Source organism: Pogona vitticeps, chromosome 2, assembly GCF_051106095.1.
Source record: "Pogona vitticeps strain Pit_001003342236 chromosome 2, PviZW2.1, whole genome shotgun sequence".
Classification (NCBI taxonomy): domain Eukaryota; kingdom Metazoa; phylum Chordata; class Lepidosauria; order Squamata; family Agamidae; genus Pogona; species Pogona vitticeps.
This window is the reverse complement of record NC_135784.1, coordinates 130803309-130820692: the sequence shown is the minus strand read 5'-3', so window position 1 is coordinate 130820692 and position 17384 is coordinate 130803309. Positions and strand designations below refer to the sequence as shown.

The window sequence follows — 17384 nt, the reverse complement described above, 5'->3', positions numbered from 1 at the left end:
GGGCTTTTCAGCACATGGTGTCTGGGGAATGTCAGGGTTTGCTCTTGCCTGTGCATATGCATGATGTGCGACTATACAAGATGTAAGCAATTCTAGTGCAAGGCTCCAAATCATGTTTTCTGAATTTCTGGAGTTTGGGGCCATTCTCCTCACCAGCATGTGTTTCTTGTTTACAAAAGCACAACAAGGAATATTCTTCACTCCAAGTCATAACAAATGGCTTTAGACATATAAATCCTGCATTGCTATGTTTGATTTACTGCTTTCGTTTTCTAGCAGCTACAAAAATCCAGAGGTCTGAACAATGATTAGAGCCTCCAAATGCGACAGAACTGTATTTAAATGTGTAGACAAATTGAAGCACCTAAATAGACTACAATATATTTATTTATTTATTTATATGAAGGTCAGTTTCACCAAAGTCACATGGATTTGACATGCATTCCAATGCATCATGCAGTAAAATGTTAATGTGTGTAGTCTTTAACATACTCTTCTGCCCAAGTTATGAAAAAAATATGCACATGTGGCTTGGCCCTTAGAACCCAGCAAAAGTTGTCTCTTAGGACCCATGGTGGCTGATCAGTGGCAGATTTCAGCTAAGAATGTCCACAAACTTTTTTCAAGGCGTTTCAAAATGTTGATTGATTTTTTAAAACCAGCTTGCCAATGTTGTTCTTATTCCAGTATTGATCATTGATGATGTCGTTCTGTTCTATTGCTCAAGTTGTTAAATCTAGTTCAATATGCCTGCAATTGCCACCCTAGGGATACTTTTAATTGAAAGTGCAGAACATAAATGAAATAAGAAAAAAACAAACAGAAAAATAAAATAGGTATTCGCAAATGTATACTACTATTAATTAACCCCAAAGTAGCTACATTTCTAAATTGTCAGCTTGAATTGTGAAAAACTGTTTGAATAGAGATTGACAGTGTTCCAAGCCTAAACCAGCCTATCAAATGATGTTAAAGGGAGTGCTCAGGATGGCCCATTATTATTCACACTGACTTCTAGGGCCTTACTATTTTGTTTGTTTGTTTGTTTCATTAGTTTATAAAGTGCAATGCACTCTTCTGGGCAGTTAACAGTTGATAAAATTAAACAAAACAAAAACAGTGAAACAAATAAGACACTGGTCATGTGTTTGTGGCTGTAATAATGTCTTCTCACTAGCAATGTGATCTCCTTTGCTGTTTGTTCATCCAAAACTGGATGTGCAAAGGAGGACAGTGTTTATATTCCAGTGATAACCCTCTGAGACAACTATCCTTTTAACATGCTTTGGAGAATTCCAACAGTTGTGGCTGCTTTTCAGGATTGAACTTTCTGATCCCCACCCGCACCCTGAGGGTCCCTGAAGGCTTGCTTGGGATCCCTTTTGTCCCTGGGGAAGCAGTTGGGACTCTGTGGAATGGTGTATGTGTATGTGTGTGTGTGTGGAGGGGTGTCTTTAATTTCTGAAAATTAATACTGGTGGGATGATTTTACCAGTGATGGTTATTTTTGGAAATTAAATGATCCCTCCACTGCTTTGCTGCCAGTGCCTTCCCTAGAATGAAAAGGATGCCAAGGGAGATCACGAATTGGGGGCGGGCGAATGGGGACTCAGAAACTTCTACTTCCTGGGAAAACACGGCCACAGCTATTGATGTCATAAGTCTTATGTGGTATAGGTTTATGCTACTGGATTTCAGCCAGAAAGTTATTTTTTTAGCTTATGTAGGTATCTGGCCCTTGATTAAAAAAATATAGAGACTCATACACAAATACTGGGGACTCTTCTTCAGTTAGAATTCCATTCTTGTGTTTGATCTCCACATTCCTATGGGGTTTGCCACCATTTTTCACCAGTTTTTTTTTTCTAATTCTAATATAACATTAAATAGTGAGAACTGAACTTTGCTGCCCAAATGTATTTTTATTCAGGTCAGAAAATTTATATCTACATCAACCAAGATGAAGAACTCCACATTGTGTGGAATCAGTGTTGCCAGGCTGACCTCATTCTTCAGATTTCTGTATAAAAAAGAAATAAATTTGTTGAAGATGGTGAGGCAATAGAATGGTTAGAATGTGACAAATGTAGGAGGTAAGAGTATAATAGGAGTATAACAATGGGGAAGAAAAATAGGAACTCTTCTGCTTGATTACCTTCCCCCACCCCCACCCCACCCTCTCTTTTTTTGGTTTGAGAGAATTCCCCACCCTGACACACACAAAATTTGAGACTTCTGCCAACACTGCCTTGACTTGATCTTCACATCACAGAGGCAGAACATAGAGGGGAAGCAAAAGTTAAAAAAAAATAAAAACAGCAAAGAATGGAACAAAGATCCTTTTCAGGCATATGCCAGGGCTGTGAGATGCCAGTATAAACACAATTCCTGTTCAACTCTGAGATGAAAAGAAATCTGTGACACTGTATACCAGTGGTTCTTAACCTTTATTACTCAAGTGTTTTTGAACTGCAACTCCCAGAAACCCCAGCCAGCAGAACTGATGGTGAAGGCTTCTGGGAGTTGCAGTCCAAAAACATCTGAGCAACAAAGGTTAAGAACCAGTGCTGTATACAGTAACCAGGTAATGTTATGAAGCCTATGCTAATAAGGGCACCAGAGAGCATGATTTCAATTATTGTAAAGGGCCTTTTGCAGACATTTTTGTTAAGTAACCTCTGAGAAATTTATGTGCCATAGTTCTAGCCCTCCCTCTACTGTATTTCTCAGTGGATGTCCCTTATCGAGTAAAAGAGCTGATTTACTTGATAAGCTCCTCCAGCTCTTAATTGTCCTACTGTTGCAGTTAACTTCACAGCACAACTCTCACTTCCCAATACATGTATTTCTTCCCAACCTCTCTTCTCCTTCAAAGTATCATGAGAGTGAACTGGTAACTTTTATCAGCCCTAAGAAAAAATGAGCATGACAGCCAACTACTTTGCATGGCTGGTGTAATCCACACTCTCTTCGCAAATTGGGGGAGGGGAGCTATAGCTTTCAATATGAAAAGTACTAATTTTGCAGTATAACTAAGGATGTGATCACATAGGCATAAAACTTGCTTTTTGGACCACTTGTGGCACAGATTGGTGTGTTCTTTCCCACAGTCAATGACATATAGAGATTAGTGCTCCAGCCTGACCTGGATCCGTGCCCAAGCCGGACCTTTTTTGGCTCAGCAGTAGGGCTACTACTTATTTGGGTTCAAGCAATTCCCCAAAAAGGAAGAAGGGTTGCTTAAAGAGAACTCAAAAGTGACACTTTCTGGTGCAATCAGACGCGCACCTTTCCCACAGTCTGACTGCACCCTAAATTGTGTCTTTTCTGCTATATTTTGCAGGGAGAGTACACAGGTAGACACACCCATCACAGTTACACCACACACAGGTACTAATGAATTATTTTTGGGAGGGAAACAATGGCTCTTTCTTCCAGGAAGTCCAGAATAAAAATGAACCCAGAAAGTTCCTTCTCTGTATAAAGCGTATATTAATAATTGTCTATGGCTTCCTTTATTGACTAAAAGGTCAAAAGGAGGGAGCAAAGCATAGCCATTTCATGTAAACCACTTAGGCAGAACAGTGCCCGCACATTTTGCCTTGTATCTCAAATTCCAGGAGGGCTACAGTCTTTTTTAAAAAAGGAAAGGAAAAAAAAGAACATGAGAAATCAAGGACTGTGGCTCATTAGGGGAGGTGACTTCCTCCCTTCCCCATTGCAGACACCCATAATTATTGTCATTAGATTTACAAAATCTATCCATACTTCAACTCCCCTGAGATTTGTTAAGGCTTTCCAGCTGTTTATTGCAGGTGTACAAATCCTATCACTCTCCATTTCAAACATATTGGAGGATAAGTTCTTATTGGATTTGATAATATTTCACCTAAATTTGTCATCAAGTTACAGGGTAAAGGGGGGTTATAGAGCTTTCCAGATCTTGCACTTCGATACTGAGGTCCTTGCTCATGGGATAAAATATGTAGTAGGAAAGCAGGTAATAATAGCGGGCATGTTATCTTATTTACAAGGAATGTGAAAGGTCCTCATTAGGATGTCAAAAATGCAAGTCAGGAAACTGGAAAAGCACTGACAGCTAAAGTACATTATGCTGTGTCAGATAGGTTAGTGGTGTACAATAGTGTCATATGCTGTGATCCTAGAATAACTGACAACTTGGGTTCAAAGATGATCTCATTCTCCAAAAAATGTAAGGAGAAATGTGAGACCCGAGGCGAGGCGATTGAAGCTCTCACCGGAGTGTCGTCCTCCCCTAGAAAGGAAAAGGAGACCCAGACAGGGACTACAACTCCCCGCGTCGTGGTCAGGCACCAGGGAATAGATACCCGTGAGTTAGAATGGGGTATGACAAGGCTCTCAGTGGCCACCCAAACAGGATCGGAAAAGGCGGGAACTGGAGAGAGAGAAAGACCATTGGTAGAGGCGGGAAATGCAGATATAAAAGGAGAACGGGATGCAGTACCCAGGGGCTGGGAGTTGATATGGGTAGAGGACCCATGGACAGGGAGGTGTGAGAAAGTAAGAGTGCCTTGGGAAGAGGCTGATTACAGAAGGAGATGAGGTCTGCCTCCCAAGCCGTCATATTGGGGGGAGTCCGAAGCCAGAGAGTGGGGGAGACGATTGAGAGAGGAAAAAGAGGCGGTGGAAAGGGAAGAAGGAGAAAGGCGAGCGTAGCATCTGGAGGAGGCTCGCCGGAGGAGGTATTTACTGGACCATGGGACCCCTATGCAGAGGAAATCGACCCCTTTGATCCAGAGGGACGTGATGAGGACAGAAGTGGACGTTGACAGCCGGGACCATGTAGAGACTAATCCTTTCGTTAAGGGTCCTTGGTATGAATCAGGTTATAACCCATTCTTACAAGATTTATGGACACCCTCGTTTTACCTGTTCGCAGCGAGAGACAAAACTACTGACAAGTTCAACGTTGATAATTCTTTGTATAATGTGCCAATAAATCCCAGTTCTGGTTTATCTAAAACTGAGCATCCGGTGTTTGTGTCCAACACAAGAAAATGTTCAGGAAACACCAATATGCCTTCTGTGGGACAATTTCCCCATATATCGGTGTCCCTGAGCACGACAGGGGCTCCACACAACCCTCCCCAAATTATTTTTTATTTTTATTTTTTGAAAAAAAATGTTTGGCCACTAAAAAGAGGGCCCTCTCAGTTTGAAAAAAAAAAACTTTAAAAAAACCTCACCCATTTTCGTTTATCAAAGCACCACTGCAACCTTTACAAGGAATAACAATTGCTCCCACATATTTTAACATATAAATTACTCTTTTAGCTCAACCCATTTCAGGCTGATGTGAAATGTGAAAAATGGCTCTCAGCCCCACTGAAGTTCGTTTATCTCTGTCCTAGAAGAAAGGCCCACCAAATGCACTGTTTGTCCTAGGTAAGCTATGTACAGGACTGCAGTCTTGAAGTCATAATTTATAACACAGAGACTACACTTGCATCACAAATGTCTCTCCTCATCCTCCCTTCTCAACTAAGAAGTACCAGATGTTAAATGGTAAGGGGAAGGCTGTGCTTTGGAGGAGCTAGGCAGGAAAGTGAGCATGCCAATAGAGAAATATCAACAAAAGACAGCTGAAAAGATATCCTGGATCTGCAGCATCTTTTCCCCAGCACTCCAGCAAGCCCATTACCTTTCCCCCGATGTCACGGCTTTTGGCCCTCAACTTGTTGACCTGGGATTCAGCAATGTCGGCTCGCTCTTCTGCTTCCTCCAACTCATGCTGAGCTTTCCGGCACCTGGACAAGTTTGCGTTGGCCTGCTCTTCCTGCCATGACACAAACATATGGGTTGACCAGCTATACTTTTTAGATATGAGGATTGAACTGCCCAGCTCCTCAAAGGATACCTTTGGCTGTGGAAGAAACTTCCTTTGCCTTTGCATGGTTGGCGAAGAGACTATGCAGACCTACACCATATCAGACTTCTGCTGTGTGAGGAAGCCCCAGCCATGAGCTTCATCCTTCTACCACCCGTAATCTGATGAGTTATTCTTAAAATAATATTAATTACATGCCATCAAGTCAATTCTGATCTTTCCAGGTTTTCTGGCAGTCTTCTTTCTAACTGCAAGAGTGTGGGACTAGGGGTGAAAATATCTCACAGTTTATATTGGTACTGCTCACAAAGGTGACAGCATACAAATAATTCAAATTTCTAGGAATTCTTTACTGTTCTCTGCTCATTTAGACAATCCACGTTTAAGCCTGACAGGGAATATTTGAGATCTGGGCACTTACAGCCTCCTCAGCTTGTCTCTTATACGCTTTCACCTTCAGCTGCAGCTTGTCCACCAGGTCTTGGAGCCTGAAAACATTTTTCTTATCTTCTTCAGCCTACATGGAATGTAAAGGAAATGCACACACTACCCACACTGCAAGGATCTAACAGTTGTGACTTGGGAGGGTGATTATCCTCCAGAGAGCCAAAGGCAGAAAAACTAAGCATCCCCCTTTTGTTGAAGGTCTTCTGCCTTCCAACCTCCAACAGGGTTATAAGTCATGGTAGGAAAATAAATACCAGAAATAAATGCAAGAAGAAATGAATATGAGAAGATAGTATTACCTGGTAAGTTATTTCTTTCAGCCTCCGCTCATATTTTCTCACTCCTTTGATAGCCTCAACTCCTCGTTTCTGTTCAGCATCAAGTTCATTTTCCAACTCATGCACCTAAACAGATTGTTCTAATAAAGAGATCAAACTATAACCAATGTATCTCTGGAAAATTATTATAGTGCCCTGTGGCTGGGAAAAACAAATCAGTTGTGGAGGCCCATTTTTGAAAATATGTCATTTAATATTAGTAAGATGTCAAAATCCATGCCTTTCTCCAGAGTTTTAGGCAATATAGTTAGTTGAATGCTCCTCCCCCCCACCGAGTTGGCATACCTACCCTGGCTTCCAATTTCTGTAGTTGCTTCTTGCCACCTCTTAGTGCCAACTGCTCTGCCTCATCCAGACGGTGCTGCAGGTCCTTCACGGTCTGCTCCAGGTTCTTCTTCATCCTCTCCAGGTGAGCACTGGTGTCTTGCTCTTTCTTCAGTTCCTCTGCCATCATGGCTGCCTAATTAGACAAAAACCCACATGGTAGCTGTAAGTACCTCTCCAGGCAGTTCTTGGGACAGCGGCGGCTGTTGCTTACTGCCCATCACATGGTCCCCAAACCTGGTTAGTTCTAACATTCTTATCCCCTGGATGACTGAAACAGCCAGTTTCTGGACGCATGTAGTGGCTGTCATGCCCTACTCTTCCTTCCCTCCTCTGGCAACTATGCCAGTAGGCTTGCCTTTGGTTTTCAACATGCCATCTCCTTCTGCTGCTTTACCCTATGACAGACAGGTGCAGAGATTATGATGCCTCATGTGCTGGAGCACACAGTTCCTTCCTGTTGTGCAAGGGTAAAAAGTGCTTGGTTTGTTGGCTGAGTATGACTATTGTTTATTGACTGCAACAAAAGACACAACAGATGGAAAGGTCACCATGGCCCCTCTTATGGTGGTGTAGAGGCAGAATGTCAGATCTGTCACATTCAGAAGGATCCCATACAAGGTTACTGCCTCATTGGACCTAATGTAGGGCTAGCCTGCCTACCCTGGCCACAATGGTTGGGGCTCACAGGAGTTGTAGGCCAACAAGGATAACATTCAGAACACGGCCAAAGAGCCCAAAAAACCCACAACAACCATCAAATCAAATGAATCTCCTGAAAATAGCAAGACCTTTGTTCAAAGGCTGAAGTAGACAATTCCCTCTAGACTTATAGCTAGGCCAAGACTGCATTTCTTACACAATATGAGAAGAAACCAACAATCCACTAGTAAAGTGTGGTTGGAGGCATTCTTAACCACAGGGTATAATCACAAATGACCAAAGGTCCATGGAGATTAGGGACACAGGAGGCCTTTGTACAAGATTTTCTTCAAAGTGGTATTGCCAAATATAGCTTTGAGGGTAAGTTCCTTCCTGCTTTACTTATACATCCTAGGAGAAGGAGGTTTGTCTGGACGAACCAGTTTCAGCCTGGCGAGAAATAAGGAAAATAGATAAGCAGCAGCAGCATTGCTGAAAGGGACTTTTCCTTTCCTCTTCGAGTGGAAGAAACTATCGTTTTGTTAGAGTAGAGACCAAACTGGAGGAACAAATGTGGAAAAATCAACAGCCAGATGGATAACACTTAAGTATTGACGTGTTAATACAAAACACTTCCAGGTGGCTGCCCACAAGCCAGGGTACTTACATCTGTAATTGCCTTTTTGGCTTTCTCTTCAGCATTCCGTGATTCTTGGATAGCATCCTCAATCTCTCCCTGGAATTGAGTAAGGTCCGCCTCCAACTTCTTCTTTGTGTTGAGAAGACTTGTGTTCTGTGGGCACAAAGGACAGCTCAGATATCTCTTTATTTTGCTGCAGCAGCTTTTGTTATCCATGGAAACACCAGCCTATATTAATGCTACAAAACCAAGAATATTGGGCAGGGATGCATGAGTGCTTTGTTAGATTTCCCTTTGGATAAGTGAAGAGAATCTAGGAGTAAGGTGGACAAAGGAGGGGGGGGAGAATAAGAGATTATTTAGTTCGTAATAATCGGAATGAACTATTTGGCCTTCTACACACGTGAGACTCCATGGCCTTTGTGAGTCTATACCTGGGAATGCAGAAGTTGCACACGCTCACTGGCATCGGCCAACTCTTGTTCGGATACTTTGCGAGCGCGCTCAGTCTGCTCCAGAGCTGCTCGCATCTCCTCAAGCTCAGTTGTCATTAGATTGTTCCTACGCTCTACCATTGCCAGTTGTTCCTTCAAGTCATCATTGGCTCTCAGAGCATCATCCAGGTGAATCTGGGAGTCCTACGATATACAAAAAAAATACTCTTTCAGAATATCAGGGATGCCGTTCTTTGTCAGAGAAAATTAAAAACCACATTTTCTGCTTTTGAAAATTAGAGAGGTTGGATGGGTATGGTATAGATAAACACTGGATAAAAATAAGAGGAGCCAGTTGTTTCATAACCCTATATCCATGATTCTTGCTTAAAACTTCCTATCGCTTTAAAAAAAAGGTTGAAGCATTACAATGCTAACATCACTGTGGCTAATAGATTTTTTATATAACACCTAAGTACTTGGTTTAGAAATGGCAACTTGAGAGTCAAATTCTCAAACAAATCAGGAGACTTTTTTCATGTTTAGTTTGAATACATATTACGCAAGAAAGGGTTTCATAAAATTCAAAAGCATATACATAGTGGCTGGTTCAACAACAGGGGAGCTGCTTTACTGCTTCTAGGTCAAAGATATTTTGTCTTGGCAGAGTGAGTCAGCTCAGTGTGAGGACTGTATTTGATTTTCTCATTTTAAAATCTTTCTCCCGAGACAGAAACTTTCAACACACATCATTATTTCTACTGCAGCCCTAGAGAAGAAACGGGCATTTCCTGGGACTTGGATGAGTCCTCTGAAGCTCTGAAGGTAACTATGGCCCCTCAGTGGATTCCCAGATTTTGCATGGGGTTCTTCCTATTCTAAAAGGTTTGGGGGGGGGACCCTCCTAAGGGTTAGATGCTAGTGATAACGAGAAGCACTGCAATCCTCTTGGTAGTTTAGGTCCTACTCTTTTGCCATTGGCCCTACCCATTACTGGCATGCAGCCAAAAATAACTTATCAGAAACTGAATTTGCTCTAAGAACTGGAGGAATCTCTTCCCTGCTCAATCGTGAAATGAATCCAGACAAACCACTGTAAGACCCAAAGAAGATGTAACTTCAATTTGACCTTCAATTGCCCTTGGATGTTCCTCATGTGTTTCTGTGTCTCTGCACCTTGGCGGTTGGCATGGCTCAGCTGGATTTCCATTTCATTGAGATCGCCTTCCATTTTTTTCTTAAGCCGCAGGGCATCATTCCTGCTCCTGATCTCAGCATCCAGTGTGCTCTGCATGGTTTCCATCATTCTCTGGTGATTCCTCTTCAGTTGCTCAATTTCCTCATCCTTCTCTGCAACCTTCCTATCAATTTCAGACTTCACCTGATTCAGTTCTAGCTGGATGCGTAGGATTTTCCCTTCCTCATGTTCCAAAGAGCCCTAAAAACAATCAGTTCAACAAAATTATTTGTTCTGTTCTTCCAGTGAAAATACACACAGCAATATAAACAATAAAAAATGGGCAACCTCAAAATTCCAGGCCTCCCTCTGCATAGAAATATATCTTCAAAACATAATTGAACAACTGCATTTTCACTTTGGAAGCAATAATTGTATTCCCTTCCTAACTGGAAACAGGAAAATTTAGCTTTATTGACTCATAAAATGAAAATGACCAAAAGGTTGTACAATACATAAGTTGCTTATATTCCACTATAATAAGGAAAGAAAGAGCCACCCACGTTCCTCGAGAAGTAGGTTACTTGGAAGCCACTTAAATGGCTATAAAGTGGAATGGACAGAACCAAAGTGAGCCTGAGAAAATGGGTGTTTTACACTGAAACAGTCCCTTGTGAGTGTGTCACGCCTACTGTTTGTCAGTGTACTCTGTGCCCCTCAACATGTATTGGGAAATGTCTGATGCTAGCTGCTCCAGATGCTCTTTATGTTGCCTATTACAGGGCAAAATAAAATAAAATAAAAATCTTATGTCTTTATTCATTGCTGTTTGGCACAGCTGAAGATGGGAAGGAGAGCCATTCCATCAGCTTTGTTGAAACGCAACTACCTTTGGCTCATTGCCTCTCTAAAATGTTTCCATCCCAAGCTAGTTGTTCTAAAGACTCTGTAGCTTTAAAACCAGGGTGTGAGGCCCAAACTAGATGATGTGTTCTGCATGTAGTTACAAGCAGAACTCCCTAAGGTGATAAAAGATGCCCAGTCATCCTAGAATACCGAAAACAAGGAATATCTTGTGTGTTGTTTTTTTATCATCTCCATTCCACTTTGAGAGCCTTATTGGCTCAAGGGCAGAATCCAAAAATTGTGAATAAATAAATACAAACACATCCAGTTTCCCTGAAATATCACTGTTTCCCCTAATACAGTACTGAAATTATTTTGTTCAAAATAACAGCAGTACAAGACAGACCTTAAATCAAGATAAAATGAAAGACCTGCCCCCTATTATACACTGCAATGTTCCTAAGCATTGCAGTGTTTTAGATGCTGGCTTGGCACAGCCCTCAAATCACTCCAGAGAAAATGCAGTTAGATTTTTGAGTTTGATTTGGTTGCCGGAGCACTTCCTAACAGAGTGAATAAGCCTTTTTAATTTAATCATGCATTCTACGTGTAGCCAAGAGGTGGCAGTAAGAACCCTCCCAATGTTTCAGTGAAATAGCGGCAGAGTTTTCTCTATCAGTTCAGGCGAGGCCATGGGGAAATCATTTTTTTGAAGCAGCGCTATCTTGGTCTGTACTTGACAGGGAACTGCCGCTGGAGGGCAGGAGCGTTCCACCTAGGCAGAGTCCCCGCGAACGAAGTCTCTGAAGAGTCCACATTCACCTCAGCTTCTTCCAAGGCAGCTTGGAGGTCTGACTTTTCTTGCTCAATCTGTTTCTTTGCCTTCTCTAACTCATGGTTGCTCTTGCCAGTTTCAGCCATCTGCTCAGTTAGGTCAGAAATTTCCTCTGCAAAAAGAAACCCAGTAGTTTATCAGTATTACCACAATTACCAATACTGTACTGCGCTTAATACTAAAGTGCAGTCCAATAAGATTTCCAGCAGCATATGAGATGCATGCTTTTTTAACCAATAGTTTTTCCAATCAGTTCAAAGCAAACGTTTGTGCTATAATTATGATCTGTACACAAAAGGTATTTTCATCAAAATATCAGTGACTTCCCTCATGCTTCTTATCAGAGGGCACACCATTCAGCAGTACCCTCTGAGGAACATCTCCAGGGGCTGGAGGAGCTCTTAGGAGGGTGGGTGGAGCATGAGGACAACCACTTCTATAGTCCAGGTTGTAAATGCCTAAATGTGGATGCAGCCCACAGTTTACACTGATTTTATCAGACGTACTGGTGTCAGCTCAGATTACATAATCCAATTAGTTCAAGTACTTTAAGACCTATTATTTTCAAAGGGAAGGTTATACACATTAATAATTTTTCTGACTAGAAAACTCAAAATATCATACAAAATACAGAAAAGACAAACTAGTGAAATATTTATGAAATAGCAACATGTGCTTTCTACATTGAAGGTATGTGGGGCAGAGGCTCTGTAAATGACTTTAAAGCATGGGGAACCCACATAGGAAAGGACGTTTCCTCTGATGTGTTAGCTAGATTGTTACGTAGATTTTAAGATGCTTAGCTCTTTACATCAGTTTTGCAAATCCGGTTCATGTGTGCATGCTCATCATTGACTCAGCTGAAAAAAAATTTCACTGAAGGGATCAGGAAAAAAAATCTGTCTGTGGTGTTTGTCCTGTAACAACCTGCTTCACACAAGTAATTCACCATTGTTTAATGCTGCAATCATCGAACTTACATGTGAACCATACTTTCAGCTTTCAAGCTCAGCAGACAGGCAGGAGCATGGGCTTTGCGGTACCCAGACTGGAAGTTATCATATTCCTGAATAATGTCTAAATAATCTGAAATAGTGATGTCACGGCCTGGAGGGGCAAAATTCCCTTCCTTTGTTTTGCCCTGGAAAGCATGCTAGCTGTTATTTTTTTCATGGGGAGGGGGAAATCTGTGAATCTGCTAAAGGATCTACTGACCTGGGGTTAGGAAGTTAAAAAAAAACCCAAATAGGTGAAAAGTGGTTATAAGTGTCTGCCCGTACTGCACTGCATCCCTAAGGACTGTAGGGCAAAAAGAAGCTTACGCTGCAGATTTTTGTTCTCTCGCCTGAGAGTTTCGAGCTGGTCCAACACTTCCTCATAAGCATTCTTCATTTTGAAGATTTCAGTACTCAGACATCGTGACTCCTTCTGGGAAGCCTCCAGTTCGGCCTGACATTCCTGATACTTCTGCTTCCATTCTGCTAACACCTACGGAATAGATGCAACGCATATGAAGTACAGCAAGACAATATTATGTTGTGCCCTAGATTTCAGACAGGGCACTTTTGAGGGCCAGCACCCGCAGGTGGCATCATCCTTGATTATCTGCCAGGGTTCCAAAAGTGTCACAGAGCCCACAGTTGATGCGTGCCTAGGATACTGCTTAAAATATATAAATGTATATCCAGGGAGTAGCCACATTGCTGTTTTGCAACAAAAACAGGCATGAGTCTTTTGCCACCTTAAAGACAAACATATTTTATCTGATACAATTCATATGTTTACTGAAAATGTTTTAGCTTACCTTTATCCTTAAAAAGGACCTCAGGTTGCTACATCAGTAAAAGACAATATTTAAAAGCTAAAAACTGTAAGTACAGAAACATTTAAAAAAGACTCAAGCAAATGCCACACTAAAATGGTAAACAAAACCAATACCGAAAACACATTCAGAGCAACATAATCCTTATGGACCGCATCTGTTGCAGTAGGATGCAACCCATGGAAGCTTATACCAAATAAAACCTGCTAGCCTGTAATAGGCCACAAAACTCTTTGATGTTATTTTTAAAAAAACTGGCCAGCATTTCAAGAAGCATCTAGCAGCTGGGTTCAGCTGTTATTTTGCTTTCCTGACATAGCATCACTCCAGAATGCTGAAAGAAATTAAAGCAGTGCCCCCCACCCCCACCACCACCACCTGCTGCTCCTTAGTCCATTAATGCCATCTGCAACTGCTCACCAATAGAGGACAGGGCCTACCAGCTGATGCTTTTGCCAAGGGGCGACCCAAGTCTCGAATTGTCCTTGAATGTGAGCCAACCATCTACAAGCTCAAAAGAATACTGTGCCAGAAATGGTTCTGCAACAGCAGCTTGGCTACAAGAAGCATGTGTCAAGGATGTTTTCATGTATAACAACATGGCCCTCAATATATAGTATTGATGGGAAGGAACAAACAAGTAAACAGAAAGCTTTGATTTTGAACTATTTGGAAGTGGTTGCACACTGGACCTAACTTCATAAGGATGGTGGTTTCTATCAAGTGTAGGGAGTTGTTCATTATTATCCTGTAGTATCTAAAGATTAATCCACCTCCTAATGGAGGTTATCCATTTCTGGACATAGTCCCTATCTCATGTAACACTGGTGGGCATGTTTTATTTATCTGTCTTAGCGTTACTTACTTGGTTACATACTAAAGGATCTAATGTTGCTTTCCAAAAGGACATTATATGAGGTCATGTGATGACAAATAAATGTCAAGCGAGAACTGAGCTGCTGCCATGAAAGACGTTGCGCTGGATTCACGGCAATAATAAAAGATGGCTCCTGGAAATGTCACTAATCCACCCATTACCCAATAAGAAAATGAGACCTTATCAAAGTTCCTCTGCCTTTTGTCCAGGGCTGCACAGGCTGCATTGGACCTCTCCACATCAATCATGAGGTCATCGACTTCTCCTTGCAGTCTTTGCTTGGTCTTCTCTAGCGAAGCACATTTAGAATTTACTGCCTCAATCTGCTCTTCTGATTCTTGAAGACGCTGAGCCAATTTCTTCCTGAAAAATGGAAAAATAAATAAATAAAGCACCCCCAAAACCCATGTCACATACGGAAGCTATTTTTACAAACAGTTTTGGAGGACAAGAAGGGAAGGGAAAAGTAGGGATCCTGGCTAGGTGGCAGACAGACAGATAAGGAAGTGGCAGGGCAATAGGTGCAAGGGGAATCTCTCCCTTTTAGTGTGTGAGAAAACATTCATTCATTCATTCATTCATTCATTCATTCATTCATTCATTCATTCATTCATTCATTCATTCAATTTTTATACTGCCCATCTGGCTACCAAGGCCACTCTGGGCAATGTACAACATTATAAAATAATAAATAGCAATTTAAGAACAGTGAACATAATGACTGCTAAAAAAAATCAAAATTAAATACATACACAAAAAACAACATAATATTAACTCAAAATAATTTGAGGTACAGAACTGATAAAATAGGTAAGAAGGGCAATAGGAAAGGCCTGGGAGGGGGGCAGAGAAGCAGCTGAGGGGCTTTGCGAACAATTTAGCTTCCACTGTAAAACAAACAAAAACTAGATGGCATCCACTGCAGCAATGGAGAATATGATGCAGAATGTCTACTGGTTAGATTATTTTCTAATATTTCCAATATCCTCCCCCAATTTCTTTCCTCGTACATACTTAGCCTCTTCCAGCTCTTCTGTGCGTTGAATGGCATCCGTCTCGTACTTGGTCCTCCACTGGGCCACTTCACTGTTGGCCTTGGAGAGGGCGCGCTGGAGCTCGCTCTTGGCTTCCTGCTCCTCTTCAAACTGCTCCCGGAGCAAGTCACAATCATGGCGAGCAGATTGCAAGGCATGGGCCAGGGCATTCTTTGCCTGGGGGTTAACAATTTTATTAGGAAGATAATCACATATTCAATGAGAAGTTGGTTCAATTAGACAATATTTTTGTCTTGTGGTTATGCCATATAAGACATTTAGGCTTTATTCAATGACCTTCCCTTTAGCAGTTGGTTTGTACCTTTCAAACCAATTCAAAAGGTGTTTTTTTTTCCAGTGAATATTTCACCAAATACTGTTATTGGTTTCTGAAAATTATATTTATTTTATTGCTTTCTTTATCCTAAGTCACACTGTTACCGCAAAGACTTCTGTAGATACAATCTTATGTTGGGGAAATGTATTTCTCCTGTTCACCATTACTGTGCCCTTTCAGTCAAAATGATAGCATCTCTAGCAGTTTTACTTTTCCTTGTTTCATGTGTTGCTATATTTCTTATTTATAATTTGCCCTTAAATTCTCATCCGTTCATGTCAGCTGGAAATTAGATCTAACTCTTCTGTGGCCCCTATCTGCTGGTGGTTTTGTTTTGTTTTGCTTTGCTTTCCTGCCTCTTTCCATTTGAATTGTTCATCCCTCAGTTCTATGAAAAGATATACAGGAGGGGGAAATCACCTTATTTTCTTCCTCCAGCTGCCGCTTGAGTTCCTCCGTCTGCTGGGTGAAGGCTTGTTTACCTCTTATTAACTGAGAAATCAAAGATTCTTTTTCTTCTAGCTGTCGAGAAAGCTCACCTTGTGGGGAAAAAAATCACATTGTTCCATTTCTGTCTCACATGTTTTGAAAACAGATATTACCATGGCCTGCCATGATTTTAATTCTCAAATATGATTCTTCAAATTCACATGTTGTCTTTACTGTTGCTGACAGGGTTGATATAAATGATGATAGCACATTTAGCATGGGGAGCCCAAACATTTTTATGGAAAGGCAAGATAAGAGTATTTGAAATGAATAGATCGAACAGTGGTCATGCTTTAGTCTAAAAGTGACCAAACTCACCATTTTCAGTGTGCAGCCGTGCTTTCTGAGTGTTCATTTCATTGATCAGGCGCACATGCTCCTCATCTTTCGTCTTGGTTTCACTGAACTGGTCTTCAAGGGTTCGACACATCTTTTCTAGATTACTCTTTGTTTTGTAAAAAAAACACCCACGTTATTTAGAATATTAATCAGAAACTAGAGGAGAGCGTTTAGCAACAATGGAGAGATTCAATTGTCTACCTTAGTTTTGGAGACAGACTCCATGTTGCCAGTAAGGTCATCAATCTCCATCTTCAGCTCACTCTTCTCTTTCTCCAGCTTCTGTTTCACTCGCTGAAGGTTATCTATTTGTTCCCCAAGTTCAGCTACAGTGTCTGCGTGCTTCTTCCGGAGGGCAGCCATTGTGGCTTCATGATGCAGACTGGCCTCTTCAAGGTCTCGGCGCATTTTCTGGAATTCAGCTTCACGCTTCTTGTTCATCTCAATCTGAGCCGTTGTTGCCCCACCAGCTTCTTCCAGACGCTCACTGATTTCCTCCAGTTCCCTGGAGAGGTCAGCCCGCTGCTTCTCTGCTTTGGCTCGAGAAGCACGTTCAGCCTCAATCTCTTCCTCCAGTTCTTCCATACGAGCCTTTTTTGGAATACAGTACACCCATTTTAGTTTTGAGATAGCTATATGTAGCATAAAGAATTCATATGTTATTGTGATCAACAAGCAAAGCAAAAATTAATTTGTTCTCTGAACATAGTTCACTTTCTTTAGCCTGAAAGACATGCCAATTGTCAGAGAAGATGTGATTTTAATATCTGTGGACAGAATCCAGACAAAGTTATGTTTTTTTGTCATGCGAATTTTGGTAAAACTATACATTTTCTCAGAAAGGCTGGCTAAGCAAGGATTTAAGATTGATCAGAGCAAGCAAACTGTAGTTTGCATTTAATGATCTGTCACTTAATTGTTAGAAACATTCTCA

General features: G+C 41.4%; 1 protein-coding gene across 1 annotated transcript in view; it reads right to left on the bottom strand.

Moving 5' to 3' along the window:
• Nucleotides 1–1902: 1902 nt before the first annotated feature.
• The window catches only part of LOC110075081 (myosin heavy chain, skeletal muscle, adult), a 44797-nt gene continuing 29315 nt past the window's right edge, over nucleotides 1903–17384 (bottom strand). The window contains exons 27-41 of the mRNA XM_078385941.1: nucleotides 16652–17041; nucleotides 16430–16556; nucleotides 16043–16161; nucleotides 15266–15462; nucleotides 14431–14614; nucleotides 12875–13040; nucleotides 11540–11664; nucleotides 9824–10132; nucleotides 8695–8898; nucleotides 8288–8413; nucleotides 6944–7114; nucleotides 6616–6720; nucleotides 6291–6386; nucleotides 5684–5818; nucleotides 1903–2020 (exon numbers count right to left, since the gene is read on the bottom strand). Of these exons, the coding sequence (XP_078242067.1) occupies nucleotides 2006–2020; nucleotides 5684–5818; nucleotides 6291–6386; nucleotides 6616–6720; nucleotides 6944–7114; nucleotides 8288–8413; nucleotides 8695–8898; nucleotides 9824–10132; nucleotides 11540–11664; nucleotides 12875–13040; nucleotides 14431–14614; nucleotides 15266–15462; nucleotides 16043–16161; nucleotides 16430–16556; nucleotides 16652–17041 (2469 nt within the window). The 3' untranslated portion in view covers nucleotides 1903–2005. The remainder of the gene's footprint in view (nucleotides 2021–5683; nucleotides 5819–6290; nucleotides 6387–6615; nucleotides 6721–6943; nucleotides 7115–8287; nucleotides 8414–8694; nucleotides 8899–9823; nucleotides 10133–11539; nucleotides 11665–12874; nucleotides 13041–14430; nucleotides 14615–15265; nucleotides 15463–16042; nucleotides 16162–16429; nucleotides 16557–16651; nucleotides 17042–17384) is intronic.